The sequence below is a fragment of the Coenobita brevimanus genome, chromosome 78 (genome assembly GCF_032717465.1).
Source record: "Coenobita brevimanus isolate Jiangsu-jjx chromosome 78, ASM3271746v2, whole genome shotgun sequence".
NCBI classification, from domain to species: domain Eukaryota; kingdom Metazoa; phylum Arthropoda; class Malacostraca; order Decapoda; family Coenobitidae; genus Coenobita; species Coenobita brevimanus.
This window is the reverse complement of record NC_137031.1, coordinates 38837945-38860250: the sequence shown is the minus strand read 5'-3', so window position 1 is coordinate 38860250 and position 22306 is coordinate 38837945. Positions and strand designations below refer to the sequence as shown.

The following is a 22306-nucleotide window of genomic DNA, read 5'->3' as shown; positions in this document are numbered from 1 at the left end:
CTGACCTTTCCCTCCACCATCCCTGGAACTATTAACTTCAGAATTTAGCAAAGAAGACACATTTGCCAACATAAATACTGATTCACCGCAATTGCATATTAAGATCAATAATTTTTTTTTCAACCCCTATGAAGAAGTGCAATTTTCGGAACATCAACCACTTCTCTCCGACGACGCATTTTATAGTCTTGCTACCCCCGGACGGTTTTATTTAGCATTGCCCCTTTAAATCTGAGTGACACTTTTCTATTTAATTTTTGTGCCACCGAGCGATTCAATTCAAACTCGGAAACGCCTCTCGTACTGAAGGGGTTAATTACGGCAATATGTATTCCCCAGATCTCTAGGCTGAATAAAATCGTCTGGAAATGGAAGACGATTAAGGAGAGAGAGAGAGAGAGAGAGAGAGAGAGAGAGAGAGAGAGAACCAGTATAGAGACGCTGGCTGCCGTCCTTAAGAACGAAACCCTATCCCCCTCCTCTCCATCCCCCCCCATTCCTCCTTCCTCTCTCCCCCCCCACAGATTCCCTTCTCCTACCTACCCCATTCCCTTTGACCCCTCCCCTTCCTCCTCCTTCCCCGTAGTTCCTCCTTCCCTTCTTTCTCCCCCATCCCACCTGCCCCCTCCCTCTCCTCCAACCCCTAGTTCCCCCTCTCCCTCCCCTCCCCAGTTCCCCGCCATCTCCCCCTCATATACCACACACAGTAAGCCAATACTCCTCACTCCTTCACCTCAACCTCCCCCCCCCCCACAACGATATTCTAGGACGGCACTTGAGGGATAAGATGAGGGGTAATATTCTCACCTCACCTCCCTGCGCTTAAAATTAGTCATGCGTAAAGGGAATATCAAAGACTGCAATATCACACACTCAAACTTCAAATATTCTCCACCTGGAATATTCTCTCCTTCAAAAACTCTTAAAAACTTCTCGTCTTTAAATATTCTCTCTTTCACATATCGTATTTTTTTATTTTAGTTCAATTACTCTCCAATGCGCTTATAGTACATCGCGCGCATATGGTGTACAGAATGTAATGTGCAAGGTCAGAAATTCCATATACTTCCACCTTACCTCCCGCGTGGAAGTGAACCCTGCGCAAAGAAATATGTAATGTGAAAGACCTAAATTTCACGTGCTCATCTCGTTCGCAAAAGGGATATTAAAAAAAAAAAAAAAAAAAAAAAAAAAAATGGAAAATTCAGTCAAATACGCTGCGCAGAAGGAATTACCCATATAAAACGATATACTTATAACTTCACATATTCCTCCTATACTTCCTGTGGTTAATGAAAGCTATAACTAATCCCTCCATGGTTGAATAAAATCGACTGGAAACATGAATTTAATTTAAAAAAAAGACATCCTTGTAGTTAAGACGTTAATACACAATCAGGTAGATATCCTTACGTATCGTACAGTCAAAGAAACAACCACCTTCCCAAAAACCGTCTGAAGAAAATTTACAACTGGCGAAAGACGATGAAAATCCTATCTTTACTAATGTGTGTTTCAGGGAGTTCAGTTTTTCCGCTCTATATTCGTCAGACTTTGGAAAGACACTTCTCTGTCTGTACATATCCTGCAAATAAATACTGTATAATAAACTGTCACCTTGCTCTTGCGCTAAGTTAATCAGTCGGAAAAAAAAAAATTATATTCTATGAATTAGATGACGTATTTTGTTTATTCTTACATTTCCACTCAATTTCTCTCTCCAAAGCTGTATAAAATAGTTCAATAGCAAGAATAAAACAGAAAAATGCGTTCTGCGGCCGAAATATTAAGGGTAAGATCAGAAACGTTGCAAATTAACGATAGACGCAGGTACAGGTGTGTGCATGATGGGAAACATGAGTGATGCTATTTTCACTCCTCTTTCATTCCATCGGCCGAGTTCTCGTATGTTGTAGGAACGGCTCAGTTACTGTTATCAATGTCTATCCTGCATCTTTTATTCACTGCCTACTCCTCCCTCGATACCTATTCCAGCACTACTAAGCCGTCCCCGAAACATACAAGCCACCGCCAAGTGAGTTCTTGGTGCAGCGCTATTTACGGACGACCCTATATTATTCTACATTAACCGAATCAGACGCAGAAGGAATTAAACCTGAGATCAGAATCTTCGACCATTTGAAACTGATAGGAAATTTCAGATAATTTACACTAAACTACTGATAATATTTTCACCTCTTCTTTAAGTAAATCCAATACACAAGATACTACAACTAAGACCAGAGTAAAGGTATAACACGCAACTTCAAGTATCATGCACTGCATTGATGATAATATTTTCACCTCACCTGTTCCGTTAAATGAGTCCACAATAAGAGGCAATAAAGGTAAGATAGGAAACTTTAGAGATCTTAAATTGATGATAAGTGCAAAAGACTGGATAGGAAACTTCAGATGTTACCTCCATGTAGCTGATAAAATTCTCAACTCACCTCATAACCCGTCAAGTGGAAGGAGAGCAAAAGGAGTACACAAAATATAATCATTAATCCCATGGCTGAGAAACACGAACTTTGCTTTTCATTCCGGCTAACGTCCGACGATTTCATTTAGCTGAGGAAGCCACTGTCGGAGCGAAGACACGATACTTATCTATCCAGAGTGAAGTTGTGGCAGAGAATCAACAGCTTTACCTTAAATTCCACCTAACAACAGACGATTTTATTCAGCTTTGAGGCACCCATCGCAGAGCATTATATTTCCAGCTAACACCAGACGATTTTATCAGCTCAGACACACCCATCGCAGAGCTTTATATTTAATTCTAGCTAACAACAGACGATTTTATTCAGCTCAGAAGCATCACTGCAGAGCTTTACATTTAATTCCCAGTAACGCTAGACGATTTTCAGAACTGGAGAGGTTAACCAGAGCCTTCATTTACCTGGTCACTACTAGAGGTCTCCCAAAAGCTGAATAAAATCGTCTAGATGCATCAAGAATATGTAAATATATAAAATACTTTACCAGACTGAAGAACGTAAATATTAAACAGTGAAGGGGAAAACAAGACCCCAAAATTTGACGAGAGTTGTTGAAGAACTTGATGATGATTGAACTTTTTTTCTTTTTCGTTGAGTATCGTTGCTAACTGTTCTTTTCAATGTGGGATGCAGGCTGATCAAATGCAATAATCATGGACCTTCCGTGCATGTCGTTCAAAAATTAGGGGCCTGCCTTCTCCTTCGGGTTTAATTATGAAAGCCCACTGCTGGGAGGAATATACCAGCTACTTTTAATTCTTGCCTACACCTGACGATTTATTTAGCTTCGGGGAGATCTACTGTATATATATTGGAGGAGTTTAATTGATAGACTGTTCCTAACCCTTTTACTAAGATATATTTCCTACATGTAAATTAAAATCATCTAGGGAGAGCAAAGATAATGCAACGAGGACGTCATCAAATGAAATGGCTAAAAATGCTGGGCATAAAGTGAATGATCGGTACCGTAACTTCAGAGATTAAACACTGAGGCTATAGTTCGTTCATTTTAACCTGGCTGTGTTTTCCGCCGTTTTGTAGCTTATAATTTTGCCTCCATGATGAAATAGGACGATATTACAGCTCTACATCGTTTCCATATATTTTCTTTCTCACTAGGACAAGTATTAATTTCCTACAGCTCAGCATAGAAGAAGGAAAGATGGCAATTTTAGGCAAAGTTAAAGTAGAAAGAGTGTACTAAGTCTCGCCTACACTCTGCCCTGAAGGAAATGCACCACAAAATCGGAGCGTTGGACAGTACACCGAGGATTATATTGTCATTTACCTCATCCACTAAAGGCAGAAAACGACAGCCAGAAACCACACAGTGAGGTTAATTCCTGCAGTATAAGAGGACCTATTATCTATTTTATCTTTGCCATCTCCAGACGATTTTATGCTAGTCAGGAAATTGTCTGATGTTTAGGGAGTTACTGGAGACAATTATCCCTTAAAAAAATAATAACAATAATCTGAATAAAATCGTCTTAAGGTAACAAGATTTGAAAAGGTCGTCATCGTAGTGGTTAATATTCTCCCAAAATCTATAAAACACAAGCCAGGGACTATGGATGTTACGACCGATATTATTAATACTGACGGCGCCAGGGTGTAAGCAAACCCAGAATTTTGAGGGACTGTCACTTTATGAAACACCTGTTATCGAGAGGTGCTACTGGCCTGAAATCCACCTGAAACATCGTAATCAGCAACACTACAGGAAAATCAATCATCATCATCAAATTATCATCATCATCATCACATGCTTTATAAATTCTCATACAATATATAAATAAATCGGGGCCAGGCGACACTTCTGCACTATGGTTTAATATTATTTTCCTTAATACACTGAGGACAATATCACCACCTACTAGATACACAAACTGTCGGTAAATTCAGGGGGTAACTTATGGCTCGTCACGGTCGCTTACGTCCTGCGCTGAGTGAGTCGAGCGAAGAAGGTAGAAAGGGCAAGTTCAGAAATTACATACATTCCACACTGAGCCTAAATATTCCAACTTACCTTCGGCGTTAAGGGAAAGTAACACACGGCATGAAACTCCTTACATATGACCTTCACAACTCCACCCATCATCCTGACACTCTTACTAATACTCTGAAGGTAATATTCCCACTTACATCCCTTGCGCAAAGTGAATCTGGCATATTAGATATTAAACGCAAGATCGGAAACTGTGGGGATCCGAAACTGAAGCCAATTTCCTCAGTTACATCACATGCGGAAACAAGAACTGCGCTGATTCGTGCGCAGAGGGTAAGACACAAAGGCTGAATCAGACACCACGACCTGACACTGATCCTAAAAATATTATCTACGCAAACTGACCCATGCGCAGAAGTAAACAAACGCTATATCCAAACTCCAGAGATCTGACACTAAAGCTAATATCTTTACTTACCTCTGGGCTAACGGAATCAAGCGCACAAGATATCCAACACAAACCAGATGAGAAAGTGCGCATATCTGACTCTTAAATTAATACCGGTATTCTGCGCTAGGCGAATCATGCGCAGAACAAAAGCTAGATGAGAACCTGCGGAGATCTGACACGGAAACTAATTATTATACCTTACCTCCTATGTCACCTATGCGCAGATGGTATAAAAACACAAGCCAGATCTGACACATAAGGTATCTGACACTAAAACCGGTATGCTAAATCATAAATCCCAAAAGAGACGGGAAGCCCTCAACTACTGACGATAATTTCTGAAACACGTGACGAAAACAGAATGTGCCTGACCTCTGCGTGTCGATGCTAACTGCTCTCTGTAATATGGGATGCAGGCTGATCAATTCATATAACCACAGGCTTTCCTTAAATGTCCCTAAAAATTATTAAGGAGCTACTTTCTCTTCAGTGATTTAAGCTTCATGCATACGGGCGTAAAGTTAATATTTTCAGCTCCATCCTCTTGATAACGCCAGACCATTAAATCCAGAGCTTAGACGGCACTTTACGACTCGAAAGATAGATAACAGCGGTCATCACCTCCTTCAATAATACGGGTCCGTCCCAGAATAAAATCGTCTGGTGGTAGTCTAAGTAAACGAGAAACGTCATTACTTTGAAGTGATTAAACAAAAGATCGGATAATATACGATATATGGATTTAGAAACAAAATCCCTTCTTTGTACCCAATCATAACAGCTGAATAAAATTGTCAGGCGGAAACAAAATTAAAATCCAAGTAAAGAGCCCTCTGAATATTTCATACATTTAGCCAATCTACGATGTAATTAATGTCATCCCTATCAAAGGTCAAAGGTAATTAAATCGCTTGGTGGTGGCAATATCGCAAACTTCAGTAGGGTTAGACGATTAAGAGATTGTACCACTACCACTACTACTACTACTATTATTATTGTAATTATCATTATAATTATTATTATTAATTTAACAATATTATTGTTAGTTATTATTATTATTATTATTACTATTATCATTATTACTACAACTACTACTACTATTACCACTACTACTACGACCGTCCCTGAGGTCTATCCAAAGCTTAGTGAAATCGTCTGGAGGTAGCAAGGACAAAAATTCGACCCCCCTTTCAACGGAATGACTTTTTTTTTTAAAGTTCTTGCTATCTTCAGACAATTTCTATTCCCTATTTACTAATCTGAATAAAAATCGTCTGGAGGGAAAATTAAACTAAATGAATACATGACGGTAGTAAATGGGTTAAAAGCACCTGGTATGGATGGTATTAAAAAGCATGGGAGCCTGAGAATGTTAATACCATCATCATTAACCCTGTCTTGGTACGAATACCTTTACTAGTCTATTCGAGCTAAGGCCAAACGACTCCATTTTTTATTTTTATTTTTTATGAGAGCTGTAGTAGCCTGAGAACATTAGTACTGTCACCATTTACCCTCTCATGGTGCGGTCAACTCTAGTATTCTGATCCAGTTAATGTCGGACGATTTTATTCAGCTGAGGACGATCCACACGCGCCTGAGTGTTGTAATGTCAAAATCGGCCCTACTACAGAAGGAACAAACCTGGTGTTCTGTTCCAAGCTGGCTGTTTATTATTCTTTTTTTTTTTTCTTTCTTTTTAGTGAGCCATCGTAGCCTGAGAGCGCTAATGATATCTCCGTAATCAACAACAGCCACGTGGGTTTGAATCTCGCGCTTCATCGTTTCCACCATATAGATGTGGATATGGGAATTGCTCAGTCGTGTAAACCATACATTAAGATCACACGCTTTGATATTACCCTTCCTCTGATATATATATATATAGGCGCTGTTACGAACAGACGATTTCAATTCAGCTTTGCTAAAAAAAATAATCTGTATACAAAAATACCGACTGTTACACTGCTGTGTAAACTAAATATCATATTCTTGCTAAGTCCAGACAATTTTGTTCGACTTATGAATAACTATAGCCATAATAAAGAAGTTAACGGGGTCAATTTTAAACCCTGTCACGTCCCTCCACAACCTGAGTAGGATCATCTGGTTGCAGCAAGAACAAGGTACACGTCATCATAAGGAGTGAAGTGGTACAAGAAGTTACTGACTACGGTCCTTAAAAAAAAAAAAAAATCCTAATAATGTAGGCTTTCAAATAAATAAAATCGTCTGGTGTTAGCTGCGGTAGAATATCACAATTGTCTCGACCACAAGTTAAAAATAAAACCCTTTTATCAAATGCTCCTTTAGACAATATGCATTTGACTATTTGTGTAAGAAAAAAAAAACTTAGAGATATCAACAGCTATATCATAATGTGTTATTTTTTCAGCCCGAGGACGTCGTTTTCACTTTATTCATCTCACGGGGATTTTATACAGCTTAAGACAGAATTCTCGAACACGAAGTATGAGACACAACCTTCTTTAAAAGCCTTCAGTGCCATAAGGATCTCTCCACCGAAATAAACTGTCTGGTACCAGCAAAAATAAACCAGTCATCGTATTATACAGGTTTACCCCTTTAGTAGGTGAAATCTCTAGTTTATTCCTGCGGCCTCCAAACAATATTCTTACTCTCTGGGATAACCTTTACTTCTTATACTCTAACTAGGCCTAGACTGACATTTCTCCATCATGAATTTTGAGTTGCAATAACAGACTAGTACTACAATATGATACACGAAGAAGGGCTATGACAATGACGTTAAGCCGCAGTACTGTCTTATTTATGCCACTGAGCGACGCGAGATAAGCTGCAATGGGACGAAAATTTGGACCAATTTAAAGTAAAAAGCGTATAGTGACGAGGTTCATGAAAGCTAGGACGTCACTGTACACAAGACTGCAACGATGTATTTTTTTTTCTTGGTACCATCTGGCGATTATCGTGAGCTTTGGCCTAATCTTTCATAGAGGAGGGGTTTAAGGGGGATTGTTTCTAAACCCCTCATATCAAGAGGTTTCCCCAGATGCTAAAATTAAAATCATCGTGAGGTAGCAAGAATGAAGACAATAAGCCACCCCCAGACACAACCACTTCCCTCCACACCCATCCATCACCCGCAAAACCAGGAGGGCCTTAAATATTACTTTGTGAGGTTAGATATGTCACAATAAAAATATTTGGAAGTAGCAAGAGGGAGATATTACACCAAAAACACCCTCATACACATACCCATACTGCATACACACCCTTTTCCCGCTACACCCATTCACCACCCGAAAAACCAGGAGGGCACCCAGCATGGTCGGCGGCGTTTCAGATTTTACTATATGAGGTTAGAGAGTTAATTCATCTGGATGCAACAAGGGTGAAATATTAAGCCACCATTAAAGAAGAATAAAATACCAAGCCAGCACCCTCATATACACACTCCCTACACCCATTCATCACCCGCAAAACCAGGAGGGCGCCCCGCATACCCGGCCCCTAAATATTTACTTTGCGAGGTTTGATACGCGAGATGTGGGCGGACGATAACGCGCCCACCTCGTAAACTCGGCGGCGGGGAAAACTGGCGAGAGGTTGGTGGGTTAGCGAGGGACACGAGGGCGATTATCAGCTTTATCAGATCTGCCAGTAAAGTTAGTTATCTCCGCGGGCACATGGTAGTGATGATGATGGCGAGGCGGGCAGAGTGAGAGGGCGAGAGAGCGAAATAGCGTGAGAAAGAGAGCTGAAAGAGAGAGAGAGAGAGTGAGAGGGAGGGAGTGAGAGAGAGCTAGGGAGGGGGTGTTGCACGAGGGTTGAAAGAGAGGGAGGAAGAGATGGATCCTCCGGTGAGACTTTGCAACTCTCTAGCGGCGGCGTCTCCACCACACTACCACCACCACCACCACCACTACTATCACACTCCGACACCCGCCGCCGACGATCTACCGGCGCACAGGCAGACAATCCCACAATCCCGCTTTCCCTGCATCCCCACAGCCCCAGACCCTTGAAAATAAAGCCCAGATAATATTTCCACACCCACCGGGAGTAGTGAAAACCGCGGGAAAATTCGAAATGACGGGTAAAATAGACGACGCGGCGGTTAGTGTCGGTTTGCGTCGGCGGGTAGGGGGGCGGTTCGGCGCTGTGTACGGTGTCTTGTCCTCACCAATCACCGGCTCTTGGTTCATAATTTACTCACACAGGCGACAAGGACCTGCAGTTTTGTTTCACTCTCGCCCGATCATGCTAATAATATTTTACCATTAACATAGATAAGAGTACAGACGGGCTCAGAACTTCCCTCCCACTGACGGGGCTCCTCCGTTACTCGCACAAGATCTGCAATTCTTTCGTTTCTTTTTCTTTCTTTTTTTTTAAATTCGCCCGATCATGTTCACAATATTTTTACACCAATACGTCCGATAGTTATGCCCAAAACTTCCTTTCCTTTGATTCATAACTCACCTGATCTGCAATTTATTTTCACTCCCGCTCGACCATGCATAAATATTTTTCTGTTATCACTCTCGCTTCCAGGAATCACCCGCAAATGAATAAAATCGTCTGGCGTTCGTCTGAAATAAATGGAGTTGACGGAGCCATGGCAAGATTAATGGTGACTGAATTACTCAAGATTCACCCCGAACTGAATAAAATCGTCTGGTGTCAGCTGATGTGGAATACTAGACTTGTCCAGACTATGAGACGGTTAACCTCTTCAGCCCATGAACGTCCCTTTTTTCATTTTTTTTCTACCATCAGACGATTTTTAAAAACTTCTGAAGACTTTATTGCAGGGATTGGAGAGATTTTAATTCCTGCTGTTCCAAAAATTTCCCTTGAGCCAAAGAAAATCGTACGAAGAGCAGGAATAAAATATATCATAGGCCTTCGAGGTAAACAAATTAATCCTTCCAAAAACTGTACCTTTTTTCTTTCACTCTCCCAGAAACCCCTTCAATCCGACGATGTATTTATTTTTACTACTACCAGACGATTTTATTTAAGACAGACGCCAGGTGGAGGAGTTACTGAAATCTGTATGTAACCTCTCCACTTCAAAAAGCCTATCTTGAGGTGAATAAAATCGTCTAGAGGTGGCAGGATTAAACATGCCATCAGACTGGAGGGGTTTATCTCGCTTCCATGCCTCCCCCCCCCGCGCCCTTTTTATTCATTTTTGCGTCCTTTTCATTTTAACAGACGATTTTATTCAACTATACCAGGCGATGAATGGAACTGGTAAAGATTATGTCTAACCTCTCCTTTTCCCACCCTGAATAAAATCATGGTAAAACTGCAAGAAGGAAGTTTTTAAAAATATGTCATCGAAATTAAGTAGTTACTGAAAAACAATATGCCACAGTCTGATGCTACTTACTTGAACAATTTAACAGTAAATAAATGCATTGCCTATTCCGTTCAGCCCGAGAACTTCCTTAGTATTTTATTCTAGTTACCTTCAGACCATTTTGTTCAGCTAAGAAAGAGTCTTAGATATAGCCTCAATAAACAACTCCACTAATACAGATCCTTTCTAGATTAAATAAAATCGCTCAGAGGTAGCATGAGCACAATAAAATAAATAAGTAAATAGCACGTCAGATGAGGTAATAGCAATACTTCATATAATTTACGTTTACGAAATAATGTCATGAAGGATAGTAACGATACGGAATTTATTTCTGCAATGATCAGTGTTCAGATGGATAATAAATGTTCAGATGGATGATAAGTGTTCAGATGGATAATAAGTGTTCAGATGGATAAGTGTTCAGATGGATAAGTGTTCAGATGGATAATAAGTGTTCAGATGGATAAGAAGTGTTCAGATGGGTAAATGCTCAGATGGATAATAAGTGTTCAGATGGATAATGAGAGTGCAGCTAATATTGTCTTAACCCCTTCAGTTCGAGAGGCTGCTCCGATGCTGGCTAATCAACTGGCAATAGCAAGAATACAGCAAATACAACGTTAATGGAGTTCCTAACTTCTTCACTACAAGAGGTCTTCCTTAGGCTATAATAAAAAAAAAAAGTCTAGCAAGAAAGTATTTTTAGGACGTCATTGTACGGAAGGGGTTAAAGGAGATCGTGTCCCTTTCCTTTTTTTTTTTTTTTTTTTTTTTTAATTATGAGGTCTTCGGTAAGGTAAATAAAATCACCCGGAAGTAACATGAAAAGGGCATCACTGTCTTGAAGGAATCATTGGAGACTTTCAACAAATTTTCATCTCGATGTCTTTCCCTCGATCATGATACCGTCACCAGGCATTAAAAAAAAAAAAAAAGAAAAAAAAAAAAAAAAAAAACGGTATTGTACTGAACATTCTTTTTCTCCCTTCGTCAATCAAAACATTTCAGTTATCTACTTCAATAAGATAATTTATTTTTTACGTTATTTCATTCCTCCAGCCTCGAGAAGATTCTGATTCCAGCTTGGAGAAACCCCCTTGAAGTGAGAAAAAAAGATAATATACAGATACATTAACTTCTTCCGTACTGTGTCCCATTCTTTCATTCTTGCTACCTCCAGACGATTTTATTCAGCTTAAGAAATTACACTGGTCGTGACGAGGATAACGACGGCCACGTGTAACTCCTCCAGTTCATAAAGCCTCCCCTTTGCTGAATAAAATCGTCTGGAGATGGCAAGGAAAAAGAAAAAAGGCTTAATCACAACTAAAGGATGAACGAGTGATTTATCTCTTGCAATTTCAAAAGCCTCTCCCAAGCTGAGCAGAAATAACACGAAAGACAGCGATAATAATAATAATAATAATAATAATAATAATAATAATAATAGTAATAATAATAATAATAATCGGATTAATGGTGTCGACAGGAAGATATAACAGCGGGCAGTGTGGGGTTGGCTGATGATAGTTTCCAAGATTGTGGTTGACATCTGTGTTCATAAATAACATCACGTGCTTAATATCACATGATTTCGCAGGCGGGGGTGAGCTTGGGGCCCTGTGTGGTGGGGAAATTAACACTCTCAGGCTCCTATGACTCAGCTGAATAAAATCGTCCGGTCGACCATGACAAGGTTAATGGTACCAATATTTCATCTGAGGTTTCTACGATTTTCAGCTGAACGAAATCGTCTGGTGTTACCTTGAATACAAAAGATGTTCCGGCCATGTGAGGGTACACACACACACACACACACACACACACACACACACACACACACACACACTATTTCTATCAATTTACAGTATTTTGGGTCGGCTGTACTGGCTATATTAAGAAAACAAAGTAACCTCGACAACTTTTACTCTTCGTCTAATTCTTCACGTACACAGACGGTCACCTCTAAAACTGTCTTTCTCTTTGCTTATTATCACCAGGCTCTTTAACGCATGGTGTCCAGGAATCTCCCAAAGGACGGATATCGATTCCATCTTTTCTTTACCTGCCTTTGGAAGAGACGGATTTTCCTAGATCGTAGCCTTTGGTTCTTGAGTCATTAAACAGGCATGGTGAAATAATCCTTCCATTACAATGACGCTATGTTTGCTTATTTATGTACTTACTTTCTTATTTCTATATCGTGGTGCTGTGCGTCAATGTGGTGTCATGTACAAGGGAATCGGTCTGAACTTTTATGCTGTTGTTGGTACAGGAAGCCTCGCAACGCTTCTTTCCCAGCTATTTTTTTTTCCACATCAGGCCTTAATAATCCTTCTGGCATGGTTCTGATGTAGACTGTGTTGACAGTAAACAGATATACATAATAAAAAAATATTATATATAAGATGAAAAATATATCTCTTACGAAAGGGGCTCACGAAGCTTCCTGTAATCAGCAAGAATACAGCTGAGTAAGTGGAGTCATCAGGGGTGTAAGCAGGGAATGGCTATACAACACAGGAGGCAGTAGAGTTCTAGAATGAAAATAAATCGCTGAGGAAGAATCACTACGAAGCTTAAGTGCCAACGAGAACAGGCCGAGTAAGTAAGGTCATTAGAGATGTCACCAAATACCTAGCAAATAACACGGGAAAGTATGGAGCAAGATGGAAATTAAGTCGCCAGCGGAAAGGCACCACGAACCTTCCTACACACCAATGAGTAAGTGAGGTGATTAAGAGGTGTAGGCGATTATACCTTGGGGTGTCCCTCGTGCTTGAAGCCCCGGGTAACATGACCAAGTGGATGTCCCTGGGTCGGGTTACAGTGACACCCACCCACCACAAGCACACAGCCCCCCTACAAAGCCCACCCCACACCACCAACACCCCGCATCACCCACCACCCCATCCCACAAACGGGACCCATTTCTTCATCTCTGTGGCGTATGGTGGTGATGTTTGGGCGCTTACACTCGGGGTTTCCAGTGTGTGTGTGTGTGTGTGTGTGTGTGTGTGTGTGTGTGTGTGTGTGTGTGTGTGTGTGTGTGTGTGTGTGTGTGTGTGTGTGTGTGTGTGTGTGTGTGTGTGTGTGTGTGTGTGTGTGAGAGAGAGAGAGAGAGAGAGAGAGAGAGTCCGTATTTGCTACTGTCAGGATGCAACAGTTTTGGCCCGACTTGGATCTAATTCGCATACGTTGCCACTTTTCCATCCATTTCACTGGCAAGTCATGTGATATATATTTTTTTCTGCTGCTGTGTTTTCCTGCATCTCTAATTCGCACCTACCCCATAACTGGCGGAAACAGGAAAAGATGGCGATGATGATGATGATGATGATGATTAAAGTACCACCGTGTTTACTACTATTCTTCGTTTCCATACTGCATATTCAAGAAAAATGTGGATGGCACAGACTTTACCTTATTTTCTCGTTTAACATCTTGACAAATAGTAAAAATAAAAAAATTAAAAAAAAAAACGTAAAATGAGTAGTTACTTTTGCTCATCGGTTTTGCCTTAGATACATATTCTAGACGTCAGAGAAGCCTTCGTGACGCCTCTTCCTCTACGATTTATTTTGCATAGTATACATGAGCATTTTCTTGTATTATCTATAGTTATAATACTGCCGCAAACTGCATTAATAACCCGGAAGAGGATACTGTGGCGCAATGTGCACATTAAATCGCAAAGATACGGTGTTACGAACGTCCAAAGCCATGCATACCATAGTACAATCTTAATTACAAAAATCAAAGGTTCATAAAAATTTTGGGAAGTTTAAGAGGTTTGTTCTCTCTCTCTCTCTCTCTCTCTCTCTCTCTCTCTCTCCAAAAGGGGTTCTTATATCAATGCCATTTTTCTATCCTTTCTAATATTGAAAGCCATTGCATAATCTGCGTTCCAATCAACAGCACAGGAAGAGAGGGACTGTTTTCAAAATGCACGGGGACATTCCTGATAAATGAAGTCACACACACACACACACACACACACACACACACACACACACACACACACACACACTCAAAATGCCGTCTAGCCTCCATTACTAGAAAAAGAATACCAATGCAGGCGAAACAGAATGACACATTTATAGCGACCGCAGACTCATTAAAATTAAGTTATTCCCAACGCTGGTCCTCGCTGGCCACCCTTCACAGCATGCGGCGTCGGGAACTGGACAGGTAAACAGAAACAGACCGACAGGCTGATCGATAGACAGATAGTTCTTATTCCGCTTTACCGAGAGATCTTATAAATGGTAGAAAAATAGTACAGTGGTTATAGTGGTCTTGTCATTGTACAAGATGAGCATAATATTGGCCGAGGCAGAATTCACAAACGCAATGATGGTAGACTTCATATGCAAAGTAAATAAAACTTGAACTTAAATCCAAACATCGATTAAAATCCAAACAGGTGGAAGCCACGCCAAATTTTTAAAAAATGTCACGGTAAAACCTATGTTAAAAAATTATATTACAACCAAACGAAAGTTAGGATAAATCGGACTGAAAATATACGATACATATCCCAGATTAAACAGGTATAAAAAATTAAACCAGAGTAAGTGTAAATAAGTTTAAAAGTGAATGAGGTGGAAGAGGATAACGAGACGAGGACTGACGGAAGGAAGGAAAGAATGAAGGAAAGAACAGAATTAGACTTACGACGAGGAGAAGAAAGCTGGAAGATGCGAAATGTAGATAAAAACCAGATTAAAGATCGAGAGAAAAATTACTAAAACCAGAGGAGCCACCCGAAGGGAAAGAAGGAAGGAGGAGGAGACGAAGGATAATGAGGAGAGTGGTGTGGAAGGAAGAAGGGCGGAGGAGGAGGAGGGACAGGATATCACTCATTAGTTTGGGGGCTGAGGAAATCGGCTGCCCCTTGAACACACTATACCGTACTCCTCCAGCCATACCATACCATACCATTCCTTCTCGATACTCCTCCATACCCTACCATACCTTCTCGATACTGTCCAAACCTTTTTACAGACTCTCCGAACTGCTCCATACCCCACCATACTCTCTCCATACTGCTCCATACACTTCCGATAATGCTCCATACCCCACAATACTCCTTCACCTTCCATACTCTCTGGACGTTGCTCCATACCTTTCCACATTACTCCACACCATCCGTGCGGTTTTAAAAATTGTACATACTACTCTCAATACAGCTCCACACCCTTCCATACACGCAATATTTCTCCGCCACTTCATATTGTCCCATACTATCCATACAGCTGTTGATACCGGTCCCCCTCTCGCCGTGGCTTCATAATCTCCCATATTCTTTCAATGTCCCTCCTCACTACTCTATAACATCCATTCCCCTTTCCTGTATTTCACTACACGTCCCCTATAAAACCATCTATCCCATTTCTCTTCCACATGATCCATTAGTACGCGTCTCTACCCTTCCAAAGTTTTCCACACCACCATCCATAGTCTTTCACCAAGCTTCACCTTAAACACCTACACGAATCCACACCAATCCATCCCTCAAAGTATTGCTCCCTATATACTACTACTACAATATCATATCACAGTACCCCACCATAAATATAGCGCCTCTTAACTACGCCACAAACACACTTTCTCTACAACAAATCAGTATCATTCAGTATAAGCGTCTGTTTACACCACTCCACTTTCCTGCACACCATCCATATCCTCTCGCTATACTCCACCATCCACACTCTTCCACTCACCATCCACACCTACCTACGCCACATCATCCACACCCTCTTGCTACGCCACAGCCACCACGAGTAACTTTAGCCTGACATACATAGCACGGATCCACGTTGGCCTACTACTTCTAAAACATGAAATTTGTTAATCGACTGATGCACATTTATTTTCTGTCACATTTACCATTTATCTGATCTACTTATTCTTTATTATTTTTTTTTACGAACTAATAACCCCAATATAAATTCTTCCTCTTTCTATACCCTAATGCAAACTGAAATTACGACACAGTTCTAACCAAAAAGACTAATACTAATCAATCGCACATACACGTCATTTTTGCGCCATCCTGTATTCATGGGTTTATAAAATCTCACTGTTACTCTTACAACGATGGCGATTTTTCTCGTTTATTCTTGTTAACTCCGAACGATTTTATTCTCCTTATAAATATCTCGGACTGGAAAGGTAAATAAAAAAAAATCTATCAACGCATTCCCCATGATAATTTTTTTTTTTCTGTTTTATTCGGACGATTTTCTTGAGCTAAGGAAAAAACACTTGGACTAAAAACTTCAACCCCTTCAGTTCGATTATTTGTCTTCTTACTGCCAACAGAAGACTTTAGCTGAGTTAGAATATATCTCTAGTTGTGAGGCGGTTTATTAAGGCTATATCTAACCCCATTCTGTTTGAAAGATGAATCCTGACGCGAATAAGATCGTCTGAAAACATGAAAAAAAGAAAAGAAAGAAACTGTAGGTCACTGGACTAAAAGCGTTATTTTTGTGGTACATTAATGCTTGATTTTGGAGAACGTTCCCCTGGACAGCGGAGAGAGGTTGGTGAATTCCCTGAGCTAAATATAATCGTCTGGGGATAGGGAAAAAAAAATAACAGTACAGAAATCGCAATCAAAGCAAAAGCATTATATTATTCAACCCTCTGGACAATATATTAATGAATTTATCTATTTATATACAGTACTTGTTTATTTTGCTGAATAAAATCGTCTGGGGTAAGTCACCATATTATTCGCAACTCACAGCCACAACGATTTACGACGACAGCAACCATTTAATCTTTTACACATTATTAACTACTTCATTCTTGTTACAGCCAGACGATTTTATTCAGCTGGGGGGGGGGGCTCTCGTCGTGTAAGTTTTTTTTTTTTTAAAGTCTCCACATACCTTCTGACAACGACAGACACCTCTTAAGTGTTTTATTCCCGTTACCGCCGGACGATTTTATTCATGCTAAGGGTGGTTTGTCGTCCTCTAAAGGTAAACAACTTCACTCCGATGATATTTTTTCATTCACGCTACCTTCAGACGATTTTATTATCTTCAAACATTTACAACTGGACGGGTTAGCTACAGTCTTCATTAACCCCATTCGTACCAGATCTTTCCTAGTAAAAAAAAAATCGTCTGGAGGTAGCAAGAGTCTTATGTTTTATCCTCTGGCTGCGGGGTTTAACTTCCGAGCTGAATGAAATCGTCCGGGGATAGCCACATTAGAACATTAAGCCCGTTGATCACAGCAAATGGATTAGCTCAACTAGATGCCTTCAATTTTATATGAACCAATTTTTTTTTCTTGAGCTGAATAAAATCGTCTGAGAATACTCTGAATAAAAAAAAAAAATCGGAAGCTTTAGGTACAACTTTTATTTTTGGTATGCCGAATAAAATCGTATAGAGACAGAAAAAAACACAGGCGTTAAGAATGACCAAAGTTATATTTCCTTAAGTCCCCATTTTTCCTGAGCTGAATAAAATCGCTTGGGGCTGGTAAGAATAAAATATTGTACAACGTAATTCGCAGCCAAAGGAATAAACCAGATGTCTTTAATTCTTTTACGCCAGCATTTTCTTTCCTTTTTTCTTTTTATTTTTTGGTTGAATAAAATCGCCAGAGGATAATCAGAATAAAATACAAGGTTCATGAATTACAGGCAAAAGGTACATTTTAGGTGGCTACCTTTACTTTTCTTTTTTCCTAAGCTGAACAAAATCGCCTGTGGATAATCCGAACATAATGAACACTATGTAATACGCAGCCGTAGAGGTAAATTTGAAGTGATGTGGCAAGGTCCTCGCACCATGACAAGACTGTAATAAGTATATCTGATTTACACACACACACACACACACACACACACACATTCTCAAAAGCGATGGAAATAAAAGGCGGTGATTTACACTACTTCGGCTAATATATGGGCAATATACTTCATGAAGATAACTGATGGTGCTGGCTAATATTACATTATTACATTTCTACTTCATCTATCATTATTTACATTCATATCCATTATTAACATTATGGAGGCAATGTGTTGCAGCTATTAAGTCAATTTCACTACTACCACCATTTCAAACTAATTTAAAAATGATGTATATATTTCTAACATAATGTTATGCGGTATTTTTACAATACTGTAAATGGTTAGGACACAAATTCTTTTCCCTAAAGTGACAATTGCCATTTTCTACAGTATATATATTTCAGGTCTATTACTGATTCAAATGATGCAAGTAGTAAAGCCACCGATATATAAAGACGACGTTCCCATGCTGCAGTGATTAGTGAATCCCTCTGGTACAGTTGTGGTCATTATTTTCCTACATCGTCTCACAATACCGTCAACATTTGCCAGAATATTTCTGACCAACAATAATCAAATGAACTAGAATCTCACTCATTACCTCAGAATCCCCAGAGTGTAGAGGAATTATTGACCAGGGCTACACATCACATATAGTTTTACATCCACATCAATGCCATCGCTGACTTGACCAGCCTCACACACACACGCCCCGCTGACACCCAAACCACGAGAGACGGATGTTCGTGTGTGCATAAAACCGAAGTAAAATACCCACTTAGCTACCGGGGACGCCTAGAGACCCACCAGGATAGAGTGAGACCCGCTCATTCCCTTCCAACCACACCCCCGCTAAGCACCCTCACACCACCCCGACCACATCACCCTAACACCAATCCAACCACGCGAAGGAGGACAGGCAGGCTACGCATTTTTACCCCGCGGCTCAAATATCGCAAGACGCTGGACAGACGGTTCGAGGTATTTAGTAGTTCCTGAAGGCGAAGTTGAGTTCACCGCTGCTCTACCGTCACAGCTGCGCTAGGAGACGGCCGGACCAACGTTACCGCATTGCTATATATTTAACTTTATTCCTGAGCGACGGGATGGCGTTCTTGCTGCATCTGATTGTCAACTTCATCTCTGAGTACCACAGGATGTACGGCCGAAGTAGGTTTGGTTTCAGCGACGATGCATGCGAGGATGCAATGACAAAATGTTGCAAGGCTAGGTGGGCAATGAGGATAACCGCGCGCGCGCGTGTGTGTGTGTGTGTATGTATGTGTGTGCGTGTGTGTATGTGTGTGGACAGGGTATAGCTCCCAGGCGCTCCATCGCTTGCTATGCAGCCGATGCTACCACCACGCACCGTAAAACATTCGCCGCCTGGGTTTGTGCAGCATATGCCTCTCGGGGGAACTATGGGAGTGGGGTATTTTATTTCACCAGGCCCTTTCACATAACCTCCTTTTCTGTGGCCTCAGGTTGCACGTCGGTTGAGTCCCTTCGCTGCCGAGGTGCCCACTCTTATAAATAAACATAGACCCGGCCCGTCCGCTAACAAACTGCCAATCTCCCCGCCTGCCCAACCTACCCTCTAACTACTTAATTGCAATGTAAACGCCGCTGCAACAGATATTTAGTGGGCAGTAATGGCAGTGGGCAATGTATGGTGATGCATTGCCTTGGTCGACACCCATAGCGTATGTCTGTATTAAACTGTGCGTATTACCATCAAATCCCTATATTTTATATACTATGAAAACCTGATGTATTAAGTGCACACAGGTGGTTGGAAAACAAATGCTGTATGATATGCATTTTAACTGATGTCGAAATACAAGAGGATTATTTTTTTAGAGATAAATTCTGTATGTAACTAAAACGGAATTAAATTTAAGATTAATCCGGTGAACCTAACATTAAATTCTGGAACGTGAATCTTGGCGAGATTTTTTTTTTTTTTAATAAGTACTGCCACACTCACTCGAAGAGAAAATTTTCCTTACTTTACCTGAAGCATCGGCGTGTGAATGTAAATATAGTTAAAAATACTACACTACCGGGATTTAGTTGCAGATAATTTTCAAAAGCTCTCAATATTCGAACCTGTATGGGAATGAATTTTTATACTTCTGAATATTCGGCGTGTATGGGAACTTAACAAAAATGACCAGAAGTGGCCACACCAAGTTAGTCGCCGTAGCCCAAGAGATACGATACCATCTCCTTCACACTCTGAGAAGGTTTTTTCCTAATGAACTGTGTGACCGCCGGTGGATATCCTTAGGCTTATCACCCTTCTTCACCTTAAAAGCTCAACCAATACATGAAAACATGATGTGAGGGAAGGCTCCTGTTTGCTTAACATAATTTTCATTGCATACATTAACCCACTACATGAGATACTTCAGTCCGATAACACCAGCTCCTTACATTTACTTGTTACATCAAAAAAGAACCACATTAACATCACCTTATCACAGTTTTCTGGTGTTTATCGTCACAGTTAATAAAACCACAAATCAATATCACACTATCACAGGCTGCTGCATGGTATTTGTTAGTTTAAATAGAACCACAAATTAATTATCATCAACCTATCACATGCTGCTAGCATTTACCGTCATTTAAACAGAACCACAGACTAATACCATCCTATCACAGGTTGCTGGCATTGTTCAGTTAAACAGAACCACTGATTAATATCGCCCTACCACAGGCTGCTGGTACTGGACGTCATTTGTTAAGAGAACCACAGATTTATTAATATCACCCCATCATTGGCTGCTGGCATTATCATTTTAACAGAACCACAGATTGATATCACCCTATCACAGGCTGCTGGCATTGGTCGTCATTTGTAAAAAGAACCACAAATTAATTAATATCACCCTATCAAGGCTCTTGGCACTGGTCGCCGTTTTTAAACAGAACCACAGGTTAATTATTATCACCCTATCACAGGCTGCTGGCATTGTGATATTTAGTACACCAAAACTAGTTACATTTTTCAGTGTTGCCTAAACGCCTGGGTAGCGACGAGGCTCTTGATTGTGGTGACACTGACACTGCAGGTGGTGTGGTGTGCCTTACCTGCCAGACTTGGTGATCACCATTTCCGTGCCCAGTTTATGGAACTTCTCCCACAACTCCTTGCACTCGAGCGTCACCTTGGGGTCGTCCACCACACCGTCCTCCTCAGGCAGCAGTGACCGTAGCGGCCGCACATGGGATTGTGACAACACGTCCTCGGCCGTAGTGAAGGGGTGGCCGAGGTGTCCTGGGAACTTAGGTAGCAAACTGTACGGGTTGGGCGAGCCTGCCGCAGCTGCAGCCGCCGCCGCCGCAGGCAAGCCCAGCGTTGGCAGGTAGGACGGCGACTGCGTCAGGAGGGAATTGACGCTGAAGTCGGTGGGTCTCTGGAGAAGGAACGGGTGGTATGCCATGCTGCCGGCCGCGCCCAAGGGGGTGACAGGAGGAGGGGGGGAGTTGAGCGGCGGCGAGTTGACGAGGTGGCCCAGCTCCTGCTGGTTGTCGAAGCGCATGAGGCAGGTACTAGAGGGGCCTGATACACACTACACCATGACCCGCCTCACGCCACGCACACCTCCCACACCATCATGCCGCACTCCTCGCCTCCAACACACACAATGCACACTAACTTTATACTTCCGCCACGATAAATCAAAATACCACCAGTGCTTATTTTCCTGTTTGGCGGGTGGTCACTACACAGGGGCGTGAAAGCCTGGTATTGCACACAAGGGTGGGTAGGGTCGGGCACACAGACAGCCAGGCGGGTCGGGTGGTGGTGGACCGGCGGGAGGCAAAGGCGTGGTGTGGTGTCTGACACTTGGGACGTACAGGTCCTCAGCCTTCCGAACGCGCGTTCGCACCTACACTGGCGACCGCCAAGTCATGACCGCCACACCAGCGGTCGACACCCGCCAACAATACTGATTGGTCCGTCAACACCCGCTCAGCCAATCGCTGCGCTCCGGAGGCGGGGCGTCCGCGTCCCACGTCACACCTTCGGGCTTGCCGATTGTGATCAACTTCACACGCACATGACCGCAAAAAATCCACCGGTTGCTGTTTCTCGGTATAGACACGAGGGAAGCTGCGTTTTTTCACAACCGACGGTGCCCATGGAGATGTTCGGTACGTTGACACCAGAACTCAATTCTGAAGTGCATACAGGCAGGCCCACTGTGACGGA

The 22306-nt window shown here is 41.5% G+C and overlaps 1 protein-coding gene across 2 annotated transcripts in view; it reads right to left on the bottom strand.

Annotated features, from left to right (window-relative positions):
* The window catches only part of bi (T-box transcription factor bifid), a 318279-nt gene extending 296324 nt beyond the window's left edge, over positions 1 to 21955 (bottom strand). For both annotated transcript variants that reach the window (XM_080279495.1, XM_080279496.1), the window contains exon 1: positions 21181 to 21955. In XM_080279495.1, coding sequence (XP_080135621.1) covers positions 21181 to 21632 — 452 coding nt within the window. In that variant the 5' untranslated portion in view covers positions 21633 to 21955. The remainder of the gene's footprint in view (positions 1 to 21180) is intronic.
* Between the last annotated feature and the right edge of the window lie 351 nt (positions 21956 to 22306).